Here is a 26,286-nt window from a genome sequence, read left to right as displayed (position 1 = left end):
CCCTCAAAAATCTCTCTTTTAAATTCATATTTTTAATGGAAAGCTATACAGTATTATAGTTGTGCGTATACATTAGATTAGTCAGTACTGAAGCCAAATCTGCAGCTTATCTTCCAAAATGACTTACGATAGCAGTCCAAAAACTAGTACAGCCAAGTTTATGTAATAGAAAAATATTAAATACAAGTTTTAAATCGAATCTATTTTTTGACAGATTTTTGACAAGCTGTACAAAAATACAGGTATCCCATTTTAAAATAAAAACTGTCAAGGATAAAAAACACAAAGCCCTGGGCTTGTTTGTATTGTGGTCCTCGCTGTTAAATAAAACAAAGTATGGCTACAAATACAGATGATGCATAAAACAAACAGTACCTCCACATTTTTCACAATTTTACGCAGCGGATGTCCCTCCAGCCACAACTCTATTCACAATCAAATAACATATAAAATAAAACACCCTCATACATCATGCAAACTAATTATCTTCATCAAACAACCATCTTTTGATAGCTTTTTTGAACCTTCTTAAGTCTTTTATTTCCTTGATCGATTTTGGTCATTTGTTCCTGATGATTACACTTGTATATAAAAACATATTTTTCCCCACTAGACTTCTAAATTTAAATATATAAAAAATATGAATACATTTTTGGTTAATTTAAATACTGAATTTAAATAAACAAATATCAAAATCCCTTTTTTAAAAAGAGGAAAAATCAAGAGAAGCAAAAAAAAAAAAAACAGAGAAATGTAGTTGAAATTTTGTAGGCTGTAATTTTTCTTTTGCAATGTTTTGCTTGAAATTAATTGTATTGTCTTTTAAATTCTAAATATGTTTGGTGACTAAAATATTATTTTAATAAATGTATTAGTTTATTAAATCTGTTTTGCTTAAATGCACCAAAATACATTGCCTATATTCACTGAAAAATGGATAAAATAATCATTTTCAAAATGGGGTTATGCTTAATTATGCTTAGCACTGTATATAAATCATATTATAATGCTATAATATTTAAAAATAAATAAGAAGCACATAAAAAAATTGCAAAAAGTTATACTGGGATTGAAACAAACAAATTAAAGATTAATCTCATCCAAAATAAAAGGTTTTGTACATAACATATGTTTATACATAATGTATATGTGTATTATTATAACAATAACAAAATTATACAAACCAATTTGTTACTTAGAATTTTAAATATCTATATAATTTAAATCATACATATATATTTTAGATCTAAATATAAACAAACAATTTCTCAAATATGAGCATGCGTATGTGTATTTATATATACATAATTCTGCACAGTACACACACACACACACACACACACACACACACACACACACACACACACACATATACTGTGACATCAATATTTTGTTTTGCATGCAATAATCATATTTAATATTTGCTCAGCATTAATTAAATGTCCAAAAACACTGATAATAATATAATACAATTAAGTTTAAACATGAAATGGTTAAACATCAATAAATGCTTAGTATGAAAGAAAGAAATATAATAAAAGAAAAGTTCAGAATTACTAAAATTTATACTAAAATCAAAACTAAAACCTTTTAAAATAATGGTCCATTACTTATATATTCACCAGCAGGAACAAACAATAAGTCATACATTTTTTACATTATTTATGTTATTTATACATCATTTTTGTTACAGAGTAGTTAACTAATGCTAATGATAACTTGTACAACTTTGGATATTAATAAGGCAATCATTAATGTTGGTCTATGATTAATACTTAGTTATGCTAGTAAACTAATAGACCATTATCTAAAGTGTTACCCAGAAAATAAATCATCTAAAGCAATCAGTATTATAGACCATTTCAATGTGGCAATGTCACTGGCCCATTTCCCCCTTGTTACCATAACTGTAACAAAAGGCAGTTTAATCATATCTTAATGTTAAAATGGCTGCCATAACATTATTTAACAGTATTTGAATCTTTTTGGATTTTTTGATGCTGTGAAAATTAGAGGTGTAATACAGGAAATTCATTAGGACCATCATTATTGTTTACATCCCTCAAAGGGGTCTATAATAGAATAAATGATCACAATTGTGTTTTGTGGTGTAACTCTTACAGGTAAACCACCAAAGAAAGACGAGCCTTTCAAAGACGAGCGAAAGAGAGTGGACCCATCCGGTCTCCCATCCAAAGCCAGTTCTGACATGCCTAGATCTGGAAACCGAGGTCACCCAATGCATCCACCGCCCATGGGTCCTCCAGGAGGATATGGCTCTCATAAGGACATCAAGCTCACCCTGCTCAACAAGGTAAATGAGAGAAAACACATGAATGTCACGGCCATGGAGCTGCGCAGAAGTACATGATGGTTCAGTGACCTCTTTATTCCTCTTTGACCAGCAGCAAACCGACAGGAGCAATAGGAAAAGGTACTTTCCTTCTGATAAAGAGAGACCCCCTTCGCCTCTCCGCAAGAGGATGGCGATGTCACCTGATGGAGGTAAGCAACACCACGTGGCAGCTTTAATTTACATTAGAAAACCCCTTCAGAAGTCTGATATCTTATTGTGGTTAATCTCTTGCAACAACAGAAGTACAGAAATGCAATCAGAGCATTACTTTGCAGTATTTGATAAAGAATTATTTTACGAACTCTTTGTAGGTATGGAGCTTATCGAACAAAATAACTAACAATAACAGTCCAAATACTAGTACAACTAAATTTATTTTTGAGTTCTTACCATCCAAATGGGATGCCACTTTTAAAACATGGTGCGATAAGGGTCTTATGATAATTGATCAGTTATTTAATTAAAAAAAACTATGCACTCATTTTCTTATCTTAAAGACAAACTTCTGTTGTCATCAAGCGATTTCTTTCGATACTTACAATTAAGAAGCTATATTACAAATCTTAAAGAAAAGGAAATATTTTAAAAAGTCCCAACTAATGTGGAACAGTATTTTATTGATATAAAAAAACAAAAAGGACACATAAGACACATTTTACAAATATCACAAATATATAATAGACTAATTCTGGATTCAACAGATAATACCCTTCATATAAAGGCAAAATGGGAATCCGAACTTAATAAAAAAATTGAGGATGATATTTGGGAAAACATATGTTCAGAATCTCATAAGGGGATTTTTAGATCACCATTGATGGTTTCAAAATATGCTAAAAGTCCACAGTCAGAGGAATGCTGGAGGGGTTACGGGAATGTGGGTAATTACGAATGTCCGAAGATACCTGCATTTTGGCAAGGGTTAAAGATTGAGATAATGAAAATTATGCAGGTAGATCTACCTTGTACTCCCCTGTCTTTCTTGCTTGAAGGGATACCCCAGGATATATAATAAAAACCAGAGATATATATACTATATATACTTTTACTAAGTGCAAGAAAGACTATAACAATAAATTGGATGAAGCCACACCCTCCCACAATAGTACAGTGGATAGAAAAACTTGAATCTATACTACATGTAGAATGAAGTATGGACTGCTCAACTTTAGTTGAAACTGGATGATTTTAAATAAAGATTGGCACCTGTTACTTTGTATCTGAAGAGGACATAGTATTTCAAGCTCCTTTGAAACTTTGTTTTTTTTTGTAATTTGTTTTTATTTACATCTAGGGTTATTTTTTTCTGTTGTTTTTTTTTATTTATTGTTTTATTATTGCTGATGTCACTGAATGTTCTGTTCTGTAAAATGTTTCAGTAAACTTTTAAAAGGAGGAAAATTAAGAGAAGCAAAATAATGGGAAATTTAATTAGAATTTTGTTGGTTGTAATTTTTTTCTATTATTTTATTCTATTATTTTTCAATTTCTAAATATGTTTGATGACTAAAATATTATTTTAATGAATATATTTGTTTAATAAATCAGTTTTGTTTAAATGCAGCTTTAATGCCCATTAGAAACCTACTTCAGAAGTTGATATCTGATTGTGGTTAATCTCTTGCCTCAACAGAAGTCCAGAAATGCAGTCAGAGGATTAGTTTGCAATATTTGCTAACGCATTATTTTATAAACTCTCTGTAGGTCGAGACAGGAGAATGCCTGGACGGCCCCCGATGTCTCCTAGAATGGAGCGGCCCAAAGGTCAGGGTCCTCGCCCGATGCCGTCACAAGGAGAAAGGTACACACTGACAGTTTTTTCACCAACTGCCACTGTTCTCTTCAGTCATCACACTTTTAAGGCCTAAATACACTTCAAGCAGAGAGTTTATCTTACTATTATTTTTTAGGTCTAAAAAAATGCGAAATTACAAAAAAAAATTGTGATTCAAAAATTGTGTTTGTATTTATATGCCTAATCAAAGTGACTCATTAACAATTTAGTAATTTAACAGTTGAAGTGTGAATTATTAACCCCACTATATATTTTTCCCCTCAGTGTTTTGGCAGAAATCAACACATTTCTAAACAAAATAGTTGTAATAACTCATTTCTAATAACTGATTTCTTTTATTGTTGATGATGACCGTAGATAATATTTTGCTAGATATTTTTCAAGACACTTCTATACAGCTTTAAGTGACATTTAAAGGTTTAACTAGGTTAATTCGGTTAACTAGATAGGTTAGAGTAATTAGGCAAGCCATTGTGTAACGATGGTTTGTCCTGTTAGCAAAACAAAATACTTAATATTGACCTTTACATTTTTTTTAAAAGTTAGAAACTGCTATCCTAGCAGAAATCCAACAAATAAGACTTTCACCAGAAGAAACAATATTATAGGGAATACTGTAAAAATTTTCTTGCTCTGTTAAACATCATTTGGGAAATATTTGAAAAAGAAAAAAAATTCACAGGAGGGCTAATTATTTTGGCCTCAGCTGTGTGTGTTTGTGTGTGTATCACAACAAAAACACAAAAAACAGGCCAAAAATTCATTGTTTTTGTTTTAACCATTTTCATGTGACCAATTAATTTACATGACCAACTCAGACATTTTGTTAAACTTGAATATCAAAAACAGTATATGCAGAGATCAAGGTCCCATAATGAAATTTAAAAGTGTTAACAATTGGAAAACACCCATGAATTACAAAATACAGGAAACTGTTAATTAGGATGTTTTTACACTGTACTATTAGCAAACATCCCAGTGGCACCCAGGCAGCTGAGAGTGGTGTTTTGATGAATAGCTGAAGATCTTCCGCACTCTTGTCTCTCAAAATATATATGACAGCCGTGAGAATGTATCCAAGACTCCAAATAAATTCTCAGTCAGGTCACATCATGCTAATTTTTAAAGGATTCTAAACAATCTTTTACTATTATAAAAGCAGCATTTTATTCAACTTCTTTTTGCCTTCTTTTTGTCATGATTGATTGAATTGAATCTATTGAATTGAATACAATTCTTAGTTATGAAACCAATCTTATTCTGCTATAAACTACTGTACTGAAGACTATGTAAAGTGCTGTTTCAATGAGTCAGCAGCAGTGATTCAGTAGGTTTCAGTCGCATTCAATGTCAGTGGAGCGAAACGGATAAAACAAGCCAAAGGTGATACAAACTCCTTCAAACAAAAACAAAAAAATCATGAGAAAAAAATCCTTTGGAGAAACCGAGCTCAGTCAGAGGACAGTTGTTTTCTGACCAAAAGAACAATGTGATTTTATAGAGTCTTATCTGTGGCCTGAAATTCAGTCACACTCATCTGAATATCCCTTCAGATATGTGGTGATTTCCATTAGTTAATTGATAACTTCATTTACAATTATAATATTCTAATATTTATGTAGTCTATAATGATATATTATCATATAATTTTAATATACTTGTATATTTTGGTCCCTCTTCATATTAATTTACACTACTATGCATCTAAATCCGAATATAAATACAATGTACTTCATGTGTTCATAATGTATTGCAGAACACTTCTGGTGCTCTTGAGGTGGGATAAGGGTCATTATAGGGTCCGGTTTGGTGGTATGCATAGGTTTAAGGGTGGGATAAGATGCAAGGGATAGTCAACAGTGTAATTATAAATGCGATTACAAAGATAACTAAAGCATAATGCACTCAAGTATTTAATCAAGCTCCAGTACAATGTAAAAACATTCATTTACACACCAAGTACATCGAAACAAATGATTCATTCCCGTGTAAGTACATATTAGTTAAAGTAACTAAATATAAAGTGGGACCTTTATTTTTTTAAAATAGAAATGCACAATCTCATTCTAAAATTTTAACTTAAACTTTTGTTAAATGTTAATAAACAGGAATAAAAATCAAATTAAATGACAAAATATGAATGAATAAACTTTAATAAATGCTTTGTAAATATGAATAAGAAAGCAAACTAATAGCACAAAAAGATAATCAATCAAAAAATAGTAAGTGAATTCTAATCTGATATGATCTGTCTGACTTCAATTCAGTCGCACTCTTCTGAATATCCCTTCAGATGTCTGGTGATTTCCATTAGTCGACTGATAACATGTAGGGAGAAAATAAGAATGCACTTATTCAAATTTGTTTGCAGGAGAGATATTAGTATCTTTGTAGAAGTACAAACATACACATTTAGTTTACTCTTTATGTTGAGCAGATTTATTGTTAGTCTAGCTGGTATAAATCAGTGAAAATCCCCATGTTTGTTCACCTTTAGTTCTCCTTTTATGTGCTTGAAGGTGTTTTATAACCAGCTTTATCATCATATGACTGAGACTGAAGATTTAAAAATATCCCATTTGTACTTCATCGTCCAACCTCTTTATTTTCTCCCCACCAGGAAGCGTCCTTTATCTCCTCCAGCCAAGTCTTCTGGGAAAGGTCCTGCTGCTGCATCTGCAGCTAAACCTCCTGCACCTGGCGCTGGATCCGGCTCTGCTTCTGGTTCTGCTCCGGGCAAACCAAGCAGCACCCTTTCACGCCGCGAGGAGCTCCTAAAACAGTTAAAGGCTGTGGAGGACGCCATAGCCCGCAAACGGGCCAAAATCCCTGGGAAATAATTAATCTAACATCATCTGGGACATCCATGTTGTGCTCAATGCCCAGTGTTTGGCAGAAATAAAGGAAATGGTCATGATTCTGAACTCCGAAGGCATCCCGTAAATGTCTTAACGGTGGGGGAAAAGAGGCCGTCGTTTCATTTCTGCTCATTTTGCCCTCAGAGAGAGGTTGTCTAGGTTTTATATTGATGTGATAAAGTTGAGAAGTGGCGCCGGTCACTTTGTTTGTTTTTGCAGAACGATGGAGTCTTTACTGTAGTGCGTCTCAAAGATAAACTGTACATCCACTGCACATATTTGCTCTTCATCCTGCCATATTCTGCTTGCTTTTCTCCTGTCATTTTCTGAGGAGTTACAGAGGACAGACTTGTTTAATGTGTCAGATCTACGCGTTTGACATCTGTCCTACTAAAAAAAACGAAACAAATCTGAAACTGCCTTTTCAAAGAGTCCAGTGAACTTGTCTATCCTCCACATTCATGTGTTTAGCGTTTACCGTTTTCACCATGTTCATCTACACAGCCAGACGACAGAATTCCCGTTGCTTAAACTATGATTGCAGAGAACCAATGACAGTGATGTGAAATGTTGCTTCTTTTTTCTTTTAAAGATTCTGCTTTGTTTTTTTTCCTCCCCTTCCCTTCCCACTAGCTTTCCAAGTGAAAACCTGCATTTTATTTGTCCCTCATTTTTAGTTGAAAGTGTGAGAGGCTGCAATGGGGACGCCTGGAGATGAGGAATAATTCAGTCTTGCTTTTTGTGACAAAAAAGCTTCTAAATAAACTATTTTGATAAAGAGAATAATCTGTTGGAACTATTTCTCTCCGATGCAAAGAACTGTGGGGTGTTTTATCAGTGTGTGCACTCCTCCATCATGGGTTCCTCTGCTTTTATTCGTTTATTGTCCCTGTTTGTTGTTCCACTATTCTGCTGTCTCAGCTTCCGATCGACACCTTCAGCAATTGAGTGAGATCATTCATTGACCGGGTTGGAACGTAATACATCTTCCTTTTGTTTGTACACTTCAACGTCACAATAATTCTAAACGCTTCACTATGATACACCCACATTACTTAAGTTGTTTTTAATAATTAGGCCATGATGTCACTGTTTTTTTATCAGTGCATATCAAAATGATGAAACTAGTTTTGTCATTCAAACTTGACTTACGTTTGTTTGATTTCCTTTAACTAATTAATTAAAGGAAATCAAACAAGCTTTTGATTCTGGCATGTTTATTGTCAGAGTGATTGATTAATGGCTTAAATCTTCAGTTTCACATTCTCGGCAGAACGTATAGACAATGAAGTTTAGGGGACTCCTGGGGAGATGTGGCTAATCTGGATGATGCTGGGAAATTCACTTGGTCTCGTCCCGTGATGGCAACCCCATAAAGAGACAGAACTGCCATTAACCTTGTTTTAGTTAATGAATGTCCTGTTATTGAGGGCTTATTTGTCATCTCCAAAACATCCAGGGGGCCCCCACAGTTTATCTCCACATTCACTCTTCCAAGGATTTAAAAAGGTCACATAATGCTCAGAAAAAGGGGGATTTTTTTTCATTTCAACTGTGTGAATCTTCTGCGTATTAAATAAAGATGTTAGAATAAGGTTTCACTTGTTAATGCATTATCAATGGACAACCTATTTAAGACATTTATAAACCTTTAATAATGTTAGTTATTTCAAATATGTGTTACTATAGTATATTAACTGTAAACACAATGGTTTCAGTAATATTCTAAGATGAGCGATGTCTTTTATTGATTGTAGAGTTGTTTTCATTGTTGGTTCAAATTAACGTTAGCTAGCGAATGAAACCTTTGTTACCGGTTAGTTTTAGTAAAATGCCAGATGCTGGTTGATGATGAGGCGAATGTATAAATTGTCCTGCAGTATTTCTCTTTAGTTGAACGTTTCCTTTCTTGTCAAAGCAGACAGAATAAGCATGTTTTAATGAATGAAGGACCGCGTTTAATGAATGAAATCATTTACTGCTAACGTTAGTTCAGATGAGGAAAAGGGGGATTAGCGGCTGACGAGAGCAAAGCAAGTCTAACTTATCAATTAAACATACAAACAGCGAAGTGTTCAATTGAAATTAAATCCTTTTAACGTTAGATACAAAAAAACTAGAGGACTTTATTTTTTACAGATAGAGGCTAATACGCTTGCGTATACATCACTTCATTTGAAAGAGGAAGCAAGGAAGTAAATATTTATTACTATTTCCTCATAGGACTCGGATTTCCCCAGTGATGGATACAGGTAAGTTGCCTATAAAAATGCCTCATAGCAGTGCAGAAAAGTATAACAGTCCTGAGCTGAGGCCCGACACCGCCTGAGCTGTATTTAACAATCACTCCGAGTCACTTTTGATATTAAACTATGTGGGTAAGTAGCAAAAGAAACTTTACAGCAGTGATTATTTTACAGAAATAAAAGTTAAATCGTTAATCTGTGAAATTATTAATTTCATCTATATTTAAAAAACAGATTTTATCACAATGTTTAATTTAATTTGTGTATTGAATTTATTGCAGTCCCCGCTGTTTTTTGGATTATTATTCTTCTGGTTGTCGGAGAGCAAAGTGGAAGGAAAACATCTCTGTTTCAAAGATTGTGACCATGGGTTCAGTAAGGCGCACCAGAAGTTGCTGCGCTCTTTGATTTCACCCAGACACCCGCCCGTCCAGCCCGTCCATCACCCGGCGGGATCCTGCGAGGATTTTGTCCGCACTGCCTCCGATGATCTCAAACATCGCTCGCTGTCCCCCTGGCGGACAAGGTACAGAAAACCATCCACTCTATAACACCTGCTTAACATTACGCTAGAAATCTTAGACCGTAAAGCTAGAAATATTAATTATTTTTTATCATTAATTGTTGCTATTTTTATTTACATGCTGAACATTTAACAATCAAGTAACACAATCTTGCAACTGAGACATTCACATCATATTCACAAATACAACAAACAAAAACAAAAAGCAGCTTAAGTAACTACTGACCTAATCAGACCGTTCACTGTTGATGTAAATAATTTATAGTCAACCTTAAATATATGCTGATATATTAGTACTTTGATAATAGTTTCACATATTGATTTGCCCGTTTTGGTTAATTAAAAACAGCAATTTGTTTATTTATTCAAATTAATGGAGAACAAACCTGTTTTGTAGTTTTTATTTAACAACATACAATCATTCAAACATTTGCGTAAATACGGGTTAGTTCATCAGAAATGACCAGTCTTTTATTATTCACTCATTCTTCACTCGTTTCAAACACATTTGAGTTTTTATTTCTTCTGTTGAACTCAAAATAAGATGTTTTGAAGAATGTTATGTTATGGAGTCTTGGAATCTTTTCCCTGATGTGGTCAATGGCTACTAATTTCCAACATTCTTCAAAACATCTTATTTTGAGTTCAAAAAGAAAAAGCAAATATCTCAAAGTTGAGAACTACTTGAATCAAGAACTTTGTTAGGTCATTTATACTTTTATTAAGTGTTGTCCTGCATCATGGCTAATTTGTATATCTCTTGTATTCTTCAGAACTGTGGAAAACCCAGACATGTACCCCTCAAAATATGAGGAAGCGCAGTGTTTGTGTGATGGCTGCATCATTAACGGGGAGTTAAACAGATCCTACAACTCTGTGCCTGTGTTCAAAACTCATGTATTCCTGAAGAAGCACCCATGCCCGTCTGACCCGGATAAATACTCCTTCACATTTGAACATGTGCAAGTGCCTGTGGCCTGTACCTGTGCAGTGCCTAAACAATAACCGAGGACAAATTAAGACCCAATCTGTAGAGACGTGTCTCATGTACCGAGTAGTGTTTGTTTTAAAATACAATTTTATAAGGTACTTACATTATTTGATATGCTTACATTCGTAAGCTTAAAGGTTGCATGTGTCACATGATTTATTTCAAAGTTTATAAACCAACACTCTTTCAAGAAAGATTTGCTTGTAATATAGTAAAACACTACTTTATTTAGGCTTTATTTATTTATATATTAATAACTTATTTACTATTTATTGAACTTTTATGTAAGGTTTGCAAATATGTGAACTTTTGATCTGCGCTCAACTTTCTTTCTTATTGGGCGTGAAATATTAATCTTGTCAATGACAAGAATAGTTATATTAAGTTCATGTTTCAATGATAACAATCGAATGTATTAGATTCAGAATGCTTTGTTTTTGTAGTTTGTCCAAATGGTATTATGTTGTAAAACAAACTGAATAAAGTCTATGCTTGTATATCAGTGATGGGTTCATTCATCTTTATCTAGATTTATAAATGGGTAAACTGTCAAGGTTTCTGGATCATATTTCACTCAGGAGGATTAATAATTAATACTATTCATTCATAAATTATCATTTAAAGTTTGTTGTTGACATGCATGTGAAAAGTATAACAATTCTGTATTATCATAATTACCATAAAATGAGAATGATTATTTTTAAAAATTGCAGTATTTATTCTGCTTTTTGTGGGTTCACAAATTTATTAATAAGTCAAATACAAGCAATTAGAGAGGAAAGCAGCTTTGTTTTTGTTTTGTTTTTTTAAGATTTTTCTGATTTTATGGCTTGTTTATTGATTTTTTAAAATAAAAAAGTCACTATAAACTGACAATAAAAAGACAATTTTACCAAAAACCCTTGTCACTCATCCTCAAAATACTTATTAGTTGTTATACATTGTTTAAACAGTTTGTATTATTCACACCACATTACACTATCCTTCACACAACTACACTTAACTGTGATCACTTATATTTTTAGAGTAGGCCTACAGTTATATTTTAAAGTATTTGTTTTCTTTTTTACATAAACCTGCTGCGTTTGAGATTGTAGGACTTTTATTATGAAAATATTTAATTTCAACCGTAGTTACGTTGAAGCTTTGCGACAGTCTTACAAGCAACACATTGCGGTGAGGAGCAAGATGACCACAGCATTAATAAAGTCTCTCAGTATATTAACGAAACCTATTCGAGGTAAGAAAAACATTACAACAGCGGACAAATCCTGTTCAGAACACGTTCTCTGTTTTCATTATTCGTTGGCTAACGTTAATTTCAACCAGTACTTTAACGTTACAGTCTTAAAGAATCTATCAGATAACAGTTCCAAACTGTCATTATTAACTCGCCCTTATATTGTTTGAACAATTTTTATACTATTATTCTATTATTCTTTTCGTAAAGCGAAAAGAATAATAGTATAAATAACATTTTTAACCCTTTGTCATGTAAAGTTACTGACATATTAACAAGACTAGCTAATCACTTTCAGTGTTTGTTTTCCCACACATTCAATAATAAATAGCGACAGCCATTTAACGTTAGCTAAATATATTATTTGTGGAGGTTTGTGTAAAATTTAGGTTTTATAAATTTCTTACATACATGTCGGGAAAAAAGATCCTGTTCTGAGTAAAACTTTAAGCTGTGTTCATTATTTAGACTACTGATTACGTGTCTTGAAGAGCACCAATATGAATGTTATTATTTATACTATATATATATATATATATATATATATATATATATATATATATATATATATATATGTATGTATGTGTGTGTGTGTGTGTGTGTGTGTGTGTGTGTGTGTGTGTATAAACATGAAATATATTATATTGATCTATTACTGTTTTTTTAAGTAATTGCTCTAAATGATAATAATGTTATTGAAATTTAGAAGACACGTTACGAAACTCAAATGAACATTTTATTTAAAACAAGTACCTACTAATGACAAATTTTGAAATCCAATATACATTTAAAATGTTCTGGCACACATTCTAGATGGGCAGTTGAGCGATGGTCAAACCACAGAAGCAGCGCTGCTTTCAGCCCTCCAGAGGAACCTGTCTGAGCTTCAGGAGCAAATTTCAGAGGCGAAAGATCTGACAGAAGTCCGTCCTCTTCTGGAAGAGGTCAGAAGAGTCGTCACATGGTTCTGCAGGGACACTGAGGACATAACATGGAGCTTTGTCCAGGAATGTCTTCTCTTGCTGCTTTGCCTGGCTCGACACCTGAAGCGCCTCCTGGATGCCTTTCACAAACATCCTGCGGCACCAAATCTGGCAACCCCTGAAGCAGCTCCTCCACTCCCCCCAGATGTTCTCAGTGTGGCCCAGCAGAAGACACTGGGTGCTGTGCTGCAGTTTGTGGTCACTCTGGGTCTCTGCCCATATTTGGCTCCCGGTGTCGGGGTAGCATTGGGACTGAGGTCGGCTTTTGGGGCAGCTGTAGAAGGGGCAGTCCGACTTGATGTGGCCCCTGCGGGTGAAAGGCGACTTCTTGTCACGACTAATGTGCTGCTGGAGGTGTCTGCACTTTCGTCTCTGGCAACTCCTGTTTTTACACGCCATCTGGGTGATATTATGGCGGCACTATGTCAGTTGGCTTATCGACCCCAGCGGCCTGATGGAGATGGTGCAAAGAGCCATAAGGTGAAATTGTACATATATTTAAAAGGGGGTTTCCAAAGCAATGGACAACCTGAACTTTTTAGGGACTTTTCTTATTTTTGCAGAATCAGAAAGGAAACCTGAAATATTCTGGAACTCAATTTAAACATCCTGGAAATGTTTTTATATTAAAATGTAAATGTTTGTAATGCTATACTGAAATAGAGCTGAATATTAAACCTAAATGTTATTAAAGTAAAACATTGGATATTAAGCAATAAATGAAAACACAAAGGTTAAAGAAAATATTATTATTTATAAACAAATTAGATTTTTTACCTTTGTAGCTAACTAAACTTTTTTATGTTGAAGTACAAAAGCCTACACTTAAAAAAAATACTCATTATAGCTAAATAAAAATATAAAGACAATTACATGAAATTTAGGCTAAATTAAGTTTAAGTACTAAAACTTACAAAACTTATTAAAATAGCATTATATTAAAAATAAAGTTAAAATAATCTATTCTATTTAATTGCTTGGCCTAAACTATGTGTGATTCCTGACGTGCACAGAGGAGGAGATATATGTAGTGAAGTAATTGAAAAAAAGCATTTTTCTGACTGAAAATAAAAACTAAATTACATTTTTTTTAATTAATTAAACAATAATTTTAAATAAAACAATTAATAATTTTAAATAATAGGAGTAAGAATAATAATGGAAAACGAACAAATGTTTACTTTACAGTTTCATAAATAAGTAAATATACTTATAAATACAATTATACAGAGCATTTTTTACATTTTTTAAAAGAAACATTCTTTTACTAATGTATTGCGTATTATTAATGCTCGTAATGATATTATTAAAGTATTACCAAATGTGTTGGTAATTAAACTGAAAAAAAAAAAAACTAAACAAACAAAAAACTAAATCAAAGCTAATTATCAAAACTTAAAATATAAGTAATTCCTATTTGTAATTCCTAATTGCTATAATAGCAGTAAATATTACCAGTTTCATTCATTCATGTTAATGTTCAGTCATTCATTCATACATTCATTTATTCATTCATTTGTTTTCCTTAAGCTTAGTCCAGGATTATCAGAGGTCGCCACAGCAGATTTGACCTCCAGAGTCAATATAATATAATATAATACAATATTATATAATATAGCTTCATTCTGTCTAATGCTAGATTATTTGGTTATTGCAAATGTTTCACAGTGTCTGACAGTAGAGGAGCGCAAGTCCTGCAGAGAATCACTCCATAATCTTTTGGGAAAAGTGTATCAGCCAATCGTCATTAAAGAACTGCTTGTTCTCCAAGGGGGTCCTAAACAGGTGGCTGTTTTGCTTTATTCTAAATTATTTTTGGTTTGTATGTGTGTGACCACATAATATAATGTTCTTTGTGAACCATGGTTTCTACCTTCATTCTGCTGTAGGGATCTTCAGGATCCAGAGCAGGAGGGAAAGCTCTTGCTCAGGCTCCTCCATGGCTGAGAAGACTGAGTGGACAATTGCTGTCTGACAGGTTAATGCAACCACAGGGCGTTCAGGCTGTGGTGAGGGCCATTCTAGAAGGGACCGGAGGTAAGGATGAATTTAAGGAGTTCAAAGAGTGCTGATTGTTTCAGAAAAACATTGGAATTTTCACATTTGAACAAAATGACAAGATTTTCAATAGTGGAAGTCACAGGTTTGCGATAAACATTATTATTGTTTTCAATTTTAAAGAAGTCACTTTTCTCATCAACTTTGTAATACAGTAATATTGTGAAATAATAGGATGTTTTTATTAATGCAATGCTTAAAAAAAGAACATTTATTTAATACAGATCTTTCTGTGATTTAATTTAAATGTATTTACCAACTCTTTTGCCTGATTGAATCAGAAGTAAAGTTTGAAAAGAAGTAAAAACCATTGACTTGAATAATTATGCTCAAAATTTATCTTTTTCCCCACAAGAATAAATAGCATTTTAAAAATGAATGCAAACAGAAAACATATTAAAAAATGCAATTATTTCACATTATTACTGTTTTATAGACACACACATATACTATATAGTATATAGACAATATATACTCAAAAAAGTGTTTAAAATATTTTTTGAAAGAAATTGTTTACCAATACTGCATTTCTTGTTGCAAAAATTATTTATATTACAAATATAATCACCATATGTGTCTGACTATAAAAGTGCTTTCAAAACCCATAACCTATTTGTGTTTGTAAACTGATTCATACAGTTTTTAAAAGTCCATTTTATGCAACTTACCTTTTTAATTTTACCATATTATAATTACCTTAATACATTTTTTTTAAAAATGTACAAAAGCATGCACATCCCTCTTAACCGGGTGCTCAGCCAAAAAACACTAAAGGTGCTAACTAAATATTCATTAAAGGCGGCAACACCAAAGCTCCAAAAATACAAATTTATTAAATTAAAAAAGCTGTCACGTGTCTCACGCTTTGTGTCAGCTTTTTTAATTTAATACATTTTTATTATTGGAGCTTTGGTGTTGCTGCCTTCAATGAATATTTAATACTTTTTTATACATTTACAGCTTACATGATAATAAAATCCAAAACACTTACACAATAATAATAATAATAATAAGAAGAATAATAAATAAAGTATCACTGATAACCTATTTTGTATATGTTGTATGCATTTTTAGCAATATTTGGCAAAAAACTTTAAAGTAGGCTCACCACCATTCCTAAATATTAAATTCTCATCATAGGTTATGTTTTGAGCTTAGATGCTCTTCATCAAACTTAAACATTGCATATTTGTGAGTCCAAATAGATTTGCAAGTGCACTGCAACCTGTGTTCTTCCTCTCCGCTTTTTCCCCCAACAAGATAAAAAAAAAAAAATGCAACATCCTGGAACCACCTTCATTTTTCCTCGGATATTATAATTAACCCTAAAAAGCTCCACTCCGTAAAGGAGACAAACCTGTGAGTTCCAATGGCTAGATATCATAAAAATAACACTGATGAAGCGATAAGCCTGTGAGCGGGCAAATATGTTTTGCATATATCCTATAAATAGCCGCGTCTGCAGGTTCAGTCAAGTTATATAATCCTCATTTTTTGAATAGTAGTGGAAAAATGTATGAACCAATACATTACTTGTACTGGCAAATTCCCTTCAAATCCCCAACTTCTTTCCAGTGGTTTATTATTCCATGGGAGATCATACAGTTTAATGACAGTTATAAATACTCAGCATGTGGTTTTGTGATGTTTACCTGTGTCTCAAATCTCTGACCAGCAGGTGGCGACTCTGAATGGAGGAAGTGTGATGCTGTGGCCAAGATTCTTGCTGCCTGCCCTCAGCAGTCGCCCTCTGCTGAAAACTATTACAGTCAAGTATGTCCACAGGTAAAGTGATGTTTTTCTTAATACGGTCAAAAGAGGGAGATTATTGCCATCATTATTTATTTGCAGACATATTTCATGTTTGTTTTGCAAAAATACATGTAGACTTATAATAACAAAAGAAAGAGTATATAGGGTATATGCAGAAGGTATATAGTATATAGGGTATATGCACAAGGACTTTTAATTTTCATTAAGCTGTACGCCACTACAAAACTGTTTTAAAAAAGTCTGTTTAAAAAAAAAAACAATGATCTACACTGCCTGAGTGATTTATGATATAAAGTGGGCCTCAGAATGTACAAGAAACACTGCATTCAATTTCATTTATTTTTTTTAAATATTAAAATGTATTTTACTCCTGTATTTTCAATGCAGTTTCTACACTTGCCTGCTGAACCTGATGATGCATGCCTATACATGGCGTGTCATCCCATTTTACACTTGAACAATTAAATAAATGCTTAAGCTTATTTAACTGTTTTCTTTTAATTACGAGACAACATCAATGCTGTAGAAGGAATCGTATAAAATTTTTCAAAAGTCACATTAACCATTCACCGGATGTTGATCGGTAGGGGAAGAAACACCAGCTGTGCATGTACCCTTTTTGTTGTTTGTTATCCACAAACCTATATGCAAGGTCAAAAACAAACTCTAATCATGGCATATAATTTCATTGGATTAGATTCTGGAGCTTCTTCATTTTAAAGACAAGTTGACTGCACAGCAGTTCCAGAGAGTGGCCACCAGGGCGGCGATCATCATGGTGCAGGATCGGCCTGAGTTTGCGCAGCAATTCCTGCTCGATCCTCTTCTCTCCCCCCTTCATCGCTGTGCAGCGGGTTAGTATATGAGCAATTCCAGCGTTATGGATGTGACATTTGCAGTAAAAAATACACTGAGAAAATATATGTTAACATTATATATAAATATCTGTTTATATTTTCCAAAACAAATAACCACAGAGTTATGGAGTCAGAAAAATATCAATCTGTTAACATTTTTTATATTTTAAATGAGGAAAATAATCAAGCGTTATGAATGTGACCAAAAAAGTTTGCAAGTTTACAGTATACAGCATACTTTGTAGAAATTCTGTGAATGAAACTGCATATTCCAAAAGAAACCATGCTAATCAAAAGGATAAGAGTCGGCACTTCATAGTACTAAAATTGTTGATTTTGTCTTATTTAACATTTTTGGATTAATGAGGAAAAACTCAGGGCAAGGTTTTTTATTTTCAAATTTTTTTTTTTATGGAATTGCTAATGTAACACCATTTTGCAATTTAATCAGAGTGCGAATTAGAATCAATGAATCAATTTTATGTATTTGTTTAAATAAGATCATATTTACTAATAAAACATCAACATTTTCCATGTTTTTAAGAATATTTAGTGTATACTGACATACAATAGCCTCTGATAAGCTAAGTAAGAGGTTACTGTAGGTCAAACTCTACAAACTATGCATCTAATTTTCTTTTATTTTCAGGCTATATGTAGACACAAACATCTATATTTCAAGAAAAGTGTCTCGTGAACACTACGGTGTCTATCGGTGCTCTAGATCTGCCAGTTTCTGACTGTTGAATTTATATTTTCTTGCATAGACTGATTCACAATGGTAAGAACCGTTATAAAGGTGGTCAAAAGCATAATTACATAACTTATTATTTAAATTTTTATTTATTATTATTTAATTATTCACATATTAACATAAAATATTATTATTAGATAAGTTACAAATCACTTTTTTAAGGGCTGACCCCTGATGCATCTTGTTTTGATGTCTTTCATGGGGATCATGCATTAATTAGGGGGGTTAATGCTTGATCAAACCCCCCTGTAATTCGCACCCTGATTTTAGTGTCTGATTTAAGTTGCACATGTTGACTTATTTAAGCATTAAAAATAAAATGGTAAACCTTTGCAGGTGATGAGCTATCCCAGGATGCAGTGGAGGAGTGGGAGCTGACTCGCTGTATCGAGGACATGTATAAAGTGAGCAAAGCATCTTGTATTGTTTATGCCATGCTCTGTAATATCATCAGTTTTTATGAAACAATGCAATTGCAATATCATCATTTATTTATGTTATTTTATTCTGGACAGATTTGCGTGGTGGGTAACAGTACATCAAATGTGCTCCTGAAAGCTCTGGCAAAAGTCATCTCACCACTGTTTGGGTTATTTTGCTTCACCAAACAGAATGTCTCTCATTTACGGTCAGTTTGCATTTATAGTGTAGTGCTAGACTGTGTGTTTGGGAAATGTTAAATTTTTTTTTTATTACAGCTCGTCCTGCCAGGAGATCCTCATTTGGTGCCTGTCTCACTCAGAGCGCTCTGAAGGTTTGATGCTGCTAAAACGCTTGTGTGGGCTTCTAGGAGAAGTGTGTGGAGTCAAATGTGGTTTTCAGTTCTCACCTGGCAGTGAAGGAGGGGCCAGACTTACAGTCAGAGAGCAAATAAGGTATTATTAAACCCAAACCCTTCAGTTTTCAGTAGTGCATTGGCTTTTGTGGAAAGTAGCAATATTTTAACTACTTGATTTAAAATAAGTTATGTTTGTTTTGGATAAATTATGTTTAAGATTATATATAAAATAGAAGTCTTAATGGTCAGTTTTCTGAAATTGATTTATTAAATAAATAAGCTTTCCATTGGTCTGTGGTTTGTTAGGAAAGAACATTATTTTGATGAGACACAACTATTTGAACATCTGGAATCTGAGGGTTAAACTAAATCTAAATATAGAGAAAATCAGGTTTAAAGCTATATGAATAAAGTGCTCAAACACATATTAATTTAAAAACATTATGATTCAAGAGTATTTACGGTAAGAAATTTATAAAACATCTTCATGGAACAGTATCTTTCCTTAATATTACAACTGTTTTTGAAGAAAAATAAATATTTTGACCCATACAATGTATTTTAAGCTGTTAGCGAAATATGCCTTTGCAACATAAGACTTTGTGGTCCAGACTGAGTGTGTTTTTATGAAAAACTGCAGCCATAGTTACTGTAATAAACTTTTACATTTCATATCAAATAATTACCTGTTTTTTTTTGCTGTGTGTTTTGGCAGTGATGAAGATGACGCTCTTTATGAGAAGGTCTCCAGCGAGCAGTGGAGAGTCCAGTGTCTGGTGCAGTTACTAGGAGACATGAAGGATAGTGACCTGCCTGGAGAGTTTTTTCTGCTTCTGCTTCAGGTGCTGAACTCTGCCAGACTGTTCCACTTATGCCACTCTAAGCTGTTGCAAGAATCTAAAGCAAGAATAATTACACAAGAAGGCTTCAATATGAAGAAAAGAGATTTATTAGAACTTCACGTCTTAAGTGTTATCTTGTGCTTACTCTAAAGATTTGGAAAATTGCCTCCATAAATCTTTAGCGACACTGACTTTTACAAATCCTATAAAAGTGGATTGAGATTTAAAATAGATACCAAGTTCACTGGATTTGTTTTAGGATGCTACACTTTGATCTGTTTACATCTGCTATTAAGAGTTTACAAATCTAACTAAATTAGTATGTAACTGAGGTCTAAAATACAGTATTTTGATCACTTTAGATCACTTTTAGAGGTTGTGAAAAATACATTTAAATAGAATTAATTCTTAGTGTTAACACTCAAGTGGTCAAATGTGTTTGAACATCCAAAAAAGACCACCTACTACCTGCTTGCTGGCCAAATATTTAATATTTAAACATTGCATGACACAACCCTAATCATTTCTAAAAATGTGGAAAATGTAGAAGTCCTGTAATTTAAAATCAATATTTTAGATGTTATTATCAGTTTGTCAGTTTTAAGGATGTATGTAAGCTAATGTGCTTTTAAACATTGACAAAATTTGCAAATGAGAAGATATAAACCTGATATAAACATCCAAAGCTTACAGTTTGTCCCGTTCACCTAAGTAGATCAATTTTGTTTTTACATCACCTCATACATCAGTTTCTCATAAAATCTTTCGACCAGTTAAATGCTTTCTAGTATCTGACATGAAAGGCTCCCTTCAAGGCACTTTTAATTTGTTTTTCATTTAAAGCGCTTGAGCTCAACAAACCTGACTGGCAGAGATGTGACTAAACAAAATGCTATTGGCTAGTTTTTAAAGGGGAAGGAGCTACTTTATGTCCCACCCTGTCTTCATGTTTCAGTTAAGATTAAGTCAAATTTCTAATAAGAAATGCATGCTTCAAAATACTTTATGGGACCTTTAAATTTGGTTTGAAAGGTAATAAAACCCATAAAACACAATGTTCTCCCAGCAGTCCTGATTTTAATGCAACCCCACAATATTTGATGCAGTTTTGAAACTGTCAGAGAGCAGAAAGCTGCTGCTCTTTCCTCCATATCATCTTCTTTAACATTCATATACATTGTAAAAGCTTATTTAACTTTATTAGCTTGAAAGATCTGAAGTTCAGATAGTGCCCATCCCCCCGAAGAAATCGGGAAAGTGATCAAAGGTAGACAGAAGGGATAGATTAGAAAATCAGACGTGTTTCCCTAATCTGGATGTTACCTAACCAACTGACCAAAATACCAGGTTTAAACAGGTCCATTGCACAGTGAAACCTTTTCTTCATCTGATGTATCTGTTTCATCCTGTTTGCAGGATTTAACGGCTGTGGCTGCTGAGCAGGAGGATGTCGAGCAGGAAGTGGACACCTCATCATTGACCCTGCTGGAGTTAGAGCAGCACCTGCTGGGCCGTGTGAGTGGACACGGACAGAGACTCGCTCTTCTGCAGACACTAGCCATCATGTGTGAGGGTCTTCCTCACACGCAGCTGCTCCGCAAGCCCACTCAGGTGTGATAGAGATCCTCATTCAGCGTTATTTAAATATAGCCATGCGTTAGTTCTGAACTCTAATCTCTTTAAAGCTGTTTTATCATTTTCTGCTTCTAATCTCCTGAGATTTTGGTAAGAGTAACGTAGGCTATCTAAAAATAGAGCTGGCCATATCTGTTCCATTTAACGCACAACAAAGAAATCTCTCAGACTGTTATTTAGGGCTCATACATGAGCCTCTTATGGCTTATATAGCAGCTATGCTAGTTTAAAGTGGCTTTAACAATAACTCTTTTGGTGTACACCTTGAATTTGGTTTCTAAGAATAATGTTTTCTAAATAATGACCCCCCACCCCCTGTCCACAAACTCACCTAAAACCTTCGTGGTCCATGTTAACTCCAGAATGGTTTGCTTCTAATTTGATGATGCTAATAACACTAGTGAAAAATTAATGTATTTATGTTTTCTCACCTGCTTTGCTGACAGGCATAACTGACAGTCTGCAAGCAGAGAGAATAGGGCATATGCACTGCTAGTGTTTCTTCTTATTCCGATAAACTTCCCGTGAATGGTTCATTAGTTTTTTTCTATTTTATATGGTTTCGTTTACAGCATCGATGTTGTAATGTAATTAAAATATAATCAGTTAAATAGACTTCAGCATTCATTTAGTTTGTCAAGCCTAAAACGAAATGAAAATCTGTTTACACGCACATGCCCGTTAGGTAAAATAATTTTTCATTTTTTAAAGACAAGGTGCGGAAAAAATGCAATTTAATGCAGTGCTTCTTGTACATTCTGAGACCCACTTTATTTTGTATATCACTCAGGCTCTGAAGATTGTTGATTTTTAAAGAAAACAAATGCGGCGATTTTGTAATTGCATGAAATTCACTGGAAGCATTTGACCCAGACTACTGAAAAATTCAGTCCTTCTGCATACTTCTGCATATACCACATTTATATCTCGTTTCTGCTTACAGATGACACTTGCAATGTTTTTATCGAATCATTGCAATATATTTGTGGTGCATGTTCATTGTAAAATCTTTTGAAAATCCAATTTCAAAAGTACAAAAACTGGGGTACTGTGGTTGCAAACACAATCCTTTAAAGGCAGGAAGGATTGTTTTTGATTTAGGTTTTGAACCATGTGAAAATACACTTAGTAATACTGTAGTGTCAAAAAAGGCTGTGATGTTCCATGACATTAATATGCAAGAAATCTATTCCTCTCTCTTTCCCAACTGATTGTGCCTTCTCAACATTAAAAGTGAAGCAAAACATTTTGATCTCCCCCTGGTGGTTGGCTGCAGTATAGGTTAAAAAGGCTTTCTGTCATTGTAAATGACATCACTCACACTGCAAAAAATGCTTTTCTTACTTAGATTTTTTGTCTTGTTTCTAGTCCAAATATCTAAAAATTCCTAAATCAAGAAGAGTTTTCTAGACAAGCAAAAAATATTGTCTTGTTTTGAGAAATAATATGCCAATATTAGGTGAGTTTTTCCTTAAAACAAGCAAAATAATCTGCCAATGGGGTAAGCAAAATAATCTTACGTCAAAAGAAAAAACAAGATTAATTTGTTTAGAAAATGCTTCTTGATATAAGAAATTTTAGATATTTAGACTAGAAACAAGACAAAAAATCTAAGCAAGAAAAGCATTTTTTGCAGTGCAATTAAGTAGTTTCTATCATATTAGGCACTTTTTATTGTGCTGTATTATGTAATTGTTTTTCTAAAAAAGTATTTATTCATTTAATTAATGAATGTTTTTATATACTTTTTAAAAATTGATGTGGCATCATGATTGTGGGGTTATGGTTGGGTCATAGTTTCGGTAGTGATCATTACAGTGCAGTCTCAGGCTCCATATTAATCGATTAGATGTTTTGTCTTTACTTTTCGACATTAGACGGAAGTAGAAATGCTTCGTTCATCTAACAGTGTTTGCTCTCTGCACACAGGTGGTGGGGTTCATAGTGTCCATGCTGCAGAGGGCTTGTGTTAGCCTGGAGCGTGGCATTGACAGCCCTGTGGAGAGTCAGACTCTCAGTATGGGAATGGGGCTTGTGGCCACTCTTCTCTCTGGAGCTGCTGAGGTATAGTGTAAAATTAGACGTTTTACTCACTTATGCAATTATTTTTGTAATTACATTTAAGATTACACTGTTGACCATCCCTTAACCCACCCTTAAACTTACCCATACCAACAAACCTGTGCAAAATCATACCCATATCCATACCTCCCAACACTCCCGTTTTGTTATTTCTCCTGGAAAACTCCCATAAGTTCAACTCCCAGTCCTCAGCATTTTGATACAGTCTGTGAAACCCCTGGTTCGCCAACTTTGGTATATGATCCGATCGCATTGGCTTGATGAAACATGCTCCATAGTACAGTTACTAACACCACAGTACACAGTACCTGGTTTTTAACAATGTTATTCAGACACCTCACACCCGAACCTAACCCACCTAGTGTCCAAGATTTTCAGGGACAAATGTTGGCAGGTATGCCCAAATCCCATTTCAAGAGCACCAAAATTGTTCTTCAATGCATCATGAACATGTTTAGTAAATTGTATTTACATTTTGATGTAAGTGCATATTAGTTAAGACCTAAAATCTGCATGTCGGACTAATGTTAACGCATATCTCCTTTCAGCTCACTCCAGAAGATTATTCATCAATGGCTGAACTGCTGCCCTACCTGGAGCAGATTTCCCAGCAGCACCCAGAACCAGTGATCCAGGAGCTGGCCTCTGATCTGAGGGCTACCATTGCCACACATGGGGCTTATCACCCTAAGACTGTCCTGAAAACTGCTGGCCAACACCATACAGCCCAAAGTCCTGCTCAACCTGCAAACCACAGTTCAAAATCCAGTCCAGCCACTACATCCTCGTCTAGAGCTCCTTCCAGATCCCAGATCCCCTCACAACCACTTTCACATTCCAAAAATACAGCAGACCCTGGTACGAAACCCAAAGTGAAGGACTTCCCTGAGATTTCACCAAGTAAAGCTTTCTCTGAGTGCATGCTGGAGGCCTGTGACCCAGATGTGCCCACCCGAGCCGTAGCTTTGCGTTCACTGACCCGCTCTTTTAGAGATGGAGACAGAGAAGCACTGCAGAACAAGGACAAACTATTAACGGTGAGTGGAATATATTTATATATGTGTTTGTATAAATCCAGTTAACATCAAACAAGTAAAGCCAGCCATGCAGGGATTAGTGCTTAATGAGACAGACTTGTCAGTATTTGTATAGTGCAAATTTCAGTTTTACTTTAATTAGTTTTGGCTTGTCGTATTTAATGAATTTTTTTTGCATTATCGGTTTAATGAATGACATTTAAATTTCTGTTAGATTTTTTTTCATTCTTTTTTTCTGATGTAAATACTCTTTATTTTTTATTTCAGATTTTGTTTCATTTTATAATTTTTTTTCATTTTGTTTTGATGTAAATAAATATTTTCTAAGTTGTAAATTCACAGGACTAGATTTGGAGTGAGGCGAACTAAATTATGTTCATAATTTTTTAAAGGTTTTGGTTTTATTTAGGGCTACCAGTTGGTTAATTCATATGACTTATTTAACAAAAATTTATTATAAACAAATTATAAAATTAAAAAAATAAATGAATATAAAGTGATTTTGTTTGGCCTTCTTAATGCAATTTTGACCCCAGTGCATATTAATTAAAGTTCAATGAAACTTATTTTAGTTAAAATGTATTTTATTTTATTCATTCATTAATTTGCTTGTCGGCTTAGTCCCTTTATTTTATTTTATTTTATTTTATTGTTGTTTGAAAATTTTTTAATTGTATGAACACAAAAATAACATAGACAAGCAGTCGGCGTACCACAGTGAACATAAAATGCATCTTATAAACAAAATATAGGAATATAGGGAATTATGAAAAAAGGATACATTTTATCTAATGTTTAATATGAGAGCTAGCTCTCTGCAACTCTCACATGATTGCCCACTGAAGCTAAGCAGGGCTGTGCCCGGTCAGTACCTGGATGGGAGGCCACATGGGAAAGTTAGGTTGCTGCTGAAAGTGGTGTTAGTGAGGCCAGCAGGGGGCACTCAACATGTGGTATGTGTGGGTCCTAACGCTCCAGTATATTGATGGGGACTCTATACTGTCAGTGAGAGCCATGTTTTGGATGAGATGTTAAACCAAGGTCCTGACTCTGTGGTCGTTAAAAATCCCAGGACATCCTTTGAAAAAGAGTAGGGGTTTAACCCCAGCATCCTGGCCAAATTTGCCCTCTGTCCGCCATGCCCATATCATAATTGGCTTCATCACTCAGTCTCCTCTCCACCAATCAGCTGGTGTGCGGCCTGGTGCAAAATGGCTGTTGTCGTGACATCCAGGGGAATGCTGCACACTGTTGGTGATGGGGGATTCCCCCAAAAATGTGTATAGTGCTTTGAGTGTCCAGAAAAGTGGTATTTGAATGTAAGAAATTATTATTTATTATTATTATTATTATTATTATTATCATCAGCCCAATAACCAGGGGGTTTGGGTGTTTCGAAAAAACCCACCCCTCACTAAAAAAGATCCAGAATTTGTCCCATACATGAGCTCATTTTGACTGCTGTTCCATAATAAATT

At 34.0% G+C, this 26,286-nt stretch overlaps 3 protein-coding genes and 1 long non-coding RNA gene across 29 annotated transcripts in view; 3 read left to right on the top strand and 1 right to left on the bottom strand.

The window, feature by feature from the left end:
* Window positions 1-7,792, top strand: part of zc3h18 (zinc finger CCCH-type containing 18) — a 68,414-nt gene extending 60,622 nt beyond the window's left edge. For 8 of the 17 annotated variants that reach the window (XM_073929138.1, XM_068214775.1, XM_073929134.1 and 5 more), the window contains exons 16-19: window positions 2,124-2,314; window positions 2,409-2,505; window positions 4,061-4,157; window positions 6,772-7,792. In XM_073929138.1, the coding sequence (XP_073785239.1) occupies window positions 2,124-2,314; window positions 2,409-2,505; window positions 4,061-4,157; window positions 6,772-6,991 (605 nt within the window). In that variant the 3' untranslated portion in view covers window positions 6,992-7,792. Of the gene's footprint in view, window positions 1-2,123; window positions 2,315-2,405; window positions 2,506-4,060; window positions 4,158-6,771 lie in introns of all 17 variants that reach the window. The other 9 variants (XM_073929136.1, XM_068214774.1, XM_073929132.1 and 6 more) reach the window with 2 other exon arrangements.
* On the bottom strand, window positions 1,464-5,707 carry LOC141378741 (uncharacterized). The gene is made up of 3 exons (XR_012394016.1): window positions 4,680-5,707; window positions 3,570-4,642; window positions 1,464-3,514 (listed from the first exon to the last, which is right to left on the bottom strand). It is a non-coding gene; the product is annotated as an uncharacterized lncRNA (long non-coding RNA).
* A 1,744-nt stretch (window positions 7,793-9,536) lies between the features above and the next one.
* il17c (interleukin 17c) lies at window positions 9,537-10,783 on the top strand (the record flags this gene model as incomplete). Its single annotated transcript, NM_001020788.1, is given in 2 exon segments — window positions 9,537-9,781; window positions 10,531-10,783. Coding segments are annotated over 2 exon segments (498 nt in total), but the record flags the coding sequence as incomplete, so codon positions are not given.
* Window positions 10,784-11,917: 1,134 nt separating this feature from the next.
* The window catches only part of tango6 (transport and golgi organization 6 homolog (Drosophila)), a 31,851-nt gene continuing 17,482 nt past the window's right edge, over window positions 11,918-26,286 (top strand). For 3 of the 10 annotated variants that reach the window (XR_012394010.1, XM_073929951.1, XM_073929955.1), the window contains exons 1-13: window positions 11,918-12,009; window positions 12,823-13,472; window positions 14,661-14,777; window positions 14,882-15,029; window positions 16,726-16,835; window positions 17,521-17,677; window positions 18,771-18,838; window positions 18,950-19,062; window positions 19,133-19,309; window positions 19,928-20,054; window positions 21,471-21,665; window positions 23,619-23,753; window positions 24,320-24,808. Coding sequence is in view for 7 of the 10 variants with exons in the window: in XM_073929951.1 (XP_073786052.1) it covers window positions 11,958-12,009; window positions 12,823-13,472; window positions 14,661-14,777; window positions 14,882-15,029; window positions 16,726-16,835; window positions 17,521-17,677; window positions 18,771-18,838; window positions 18,950-19,062; window positions 19,133-19,309; window positions 19,928-20,054; window positions 21,471-21,665; window positions 23,619-23,753; window positions 24,320-24,808 (2,538 nt within the window). In the remaining 3 variants the exon portion in view is untranslated. The remainder of the gene's footprint in view (window positions 12,010-12,822; window positions 13,473-14,660; window positions 14,778-14,881; window positions 15,030-16,725; window positions 16,836-17,520; window positions 17,678-18,770; window positions 18,839-18,949; window positions 19,063-19,132; window positions 19,310-19,927; window positions 20,055-21,470; window positions 21,666-23,618; window positions 23,754-24,319; window positions 24,809-26,286) is intronic. The other 7 variants (XR_012394011.1, XM_073929952.1, XR_012394012.1 and 4 more) reach the window with 5 other exon arrangements.

Source organism: Danio rerio, chromosome 18, assembly GCF_049306965.1.
Source record: "Danio rerio strain Tuebingen ecotype United States chromosome 18, GRCz12tu, whole genome shotgun sequence".
Lineage (NCBI taxonomy): Eukaryota > Metazoa > Chordata > Actinopteri > Cypriniformes > Danionidae > Danio > Danio rerio.
The sequence above is the reverse complement of the archived record's forward strand: the minus strand, read 5'-3'. Positions and strand labels throughout refer to the sequence as shown.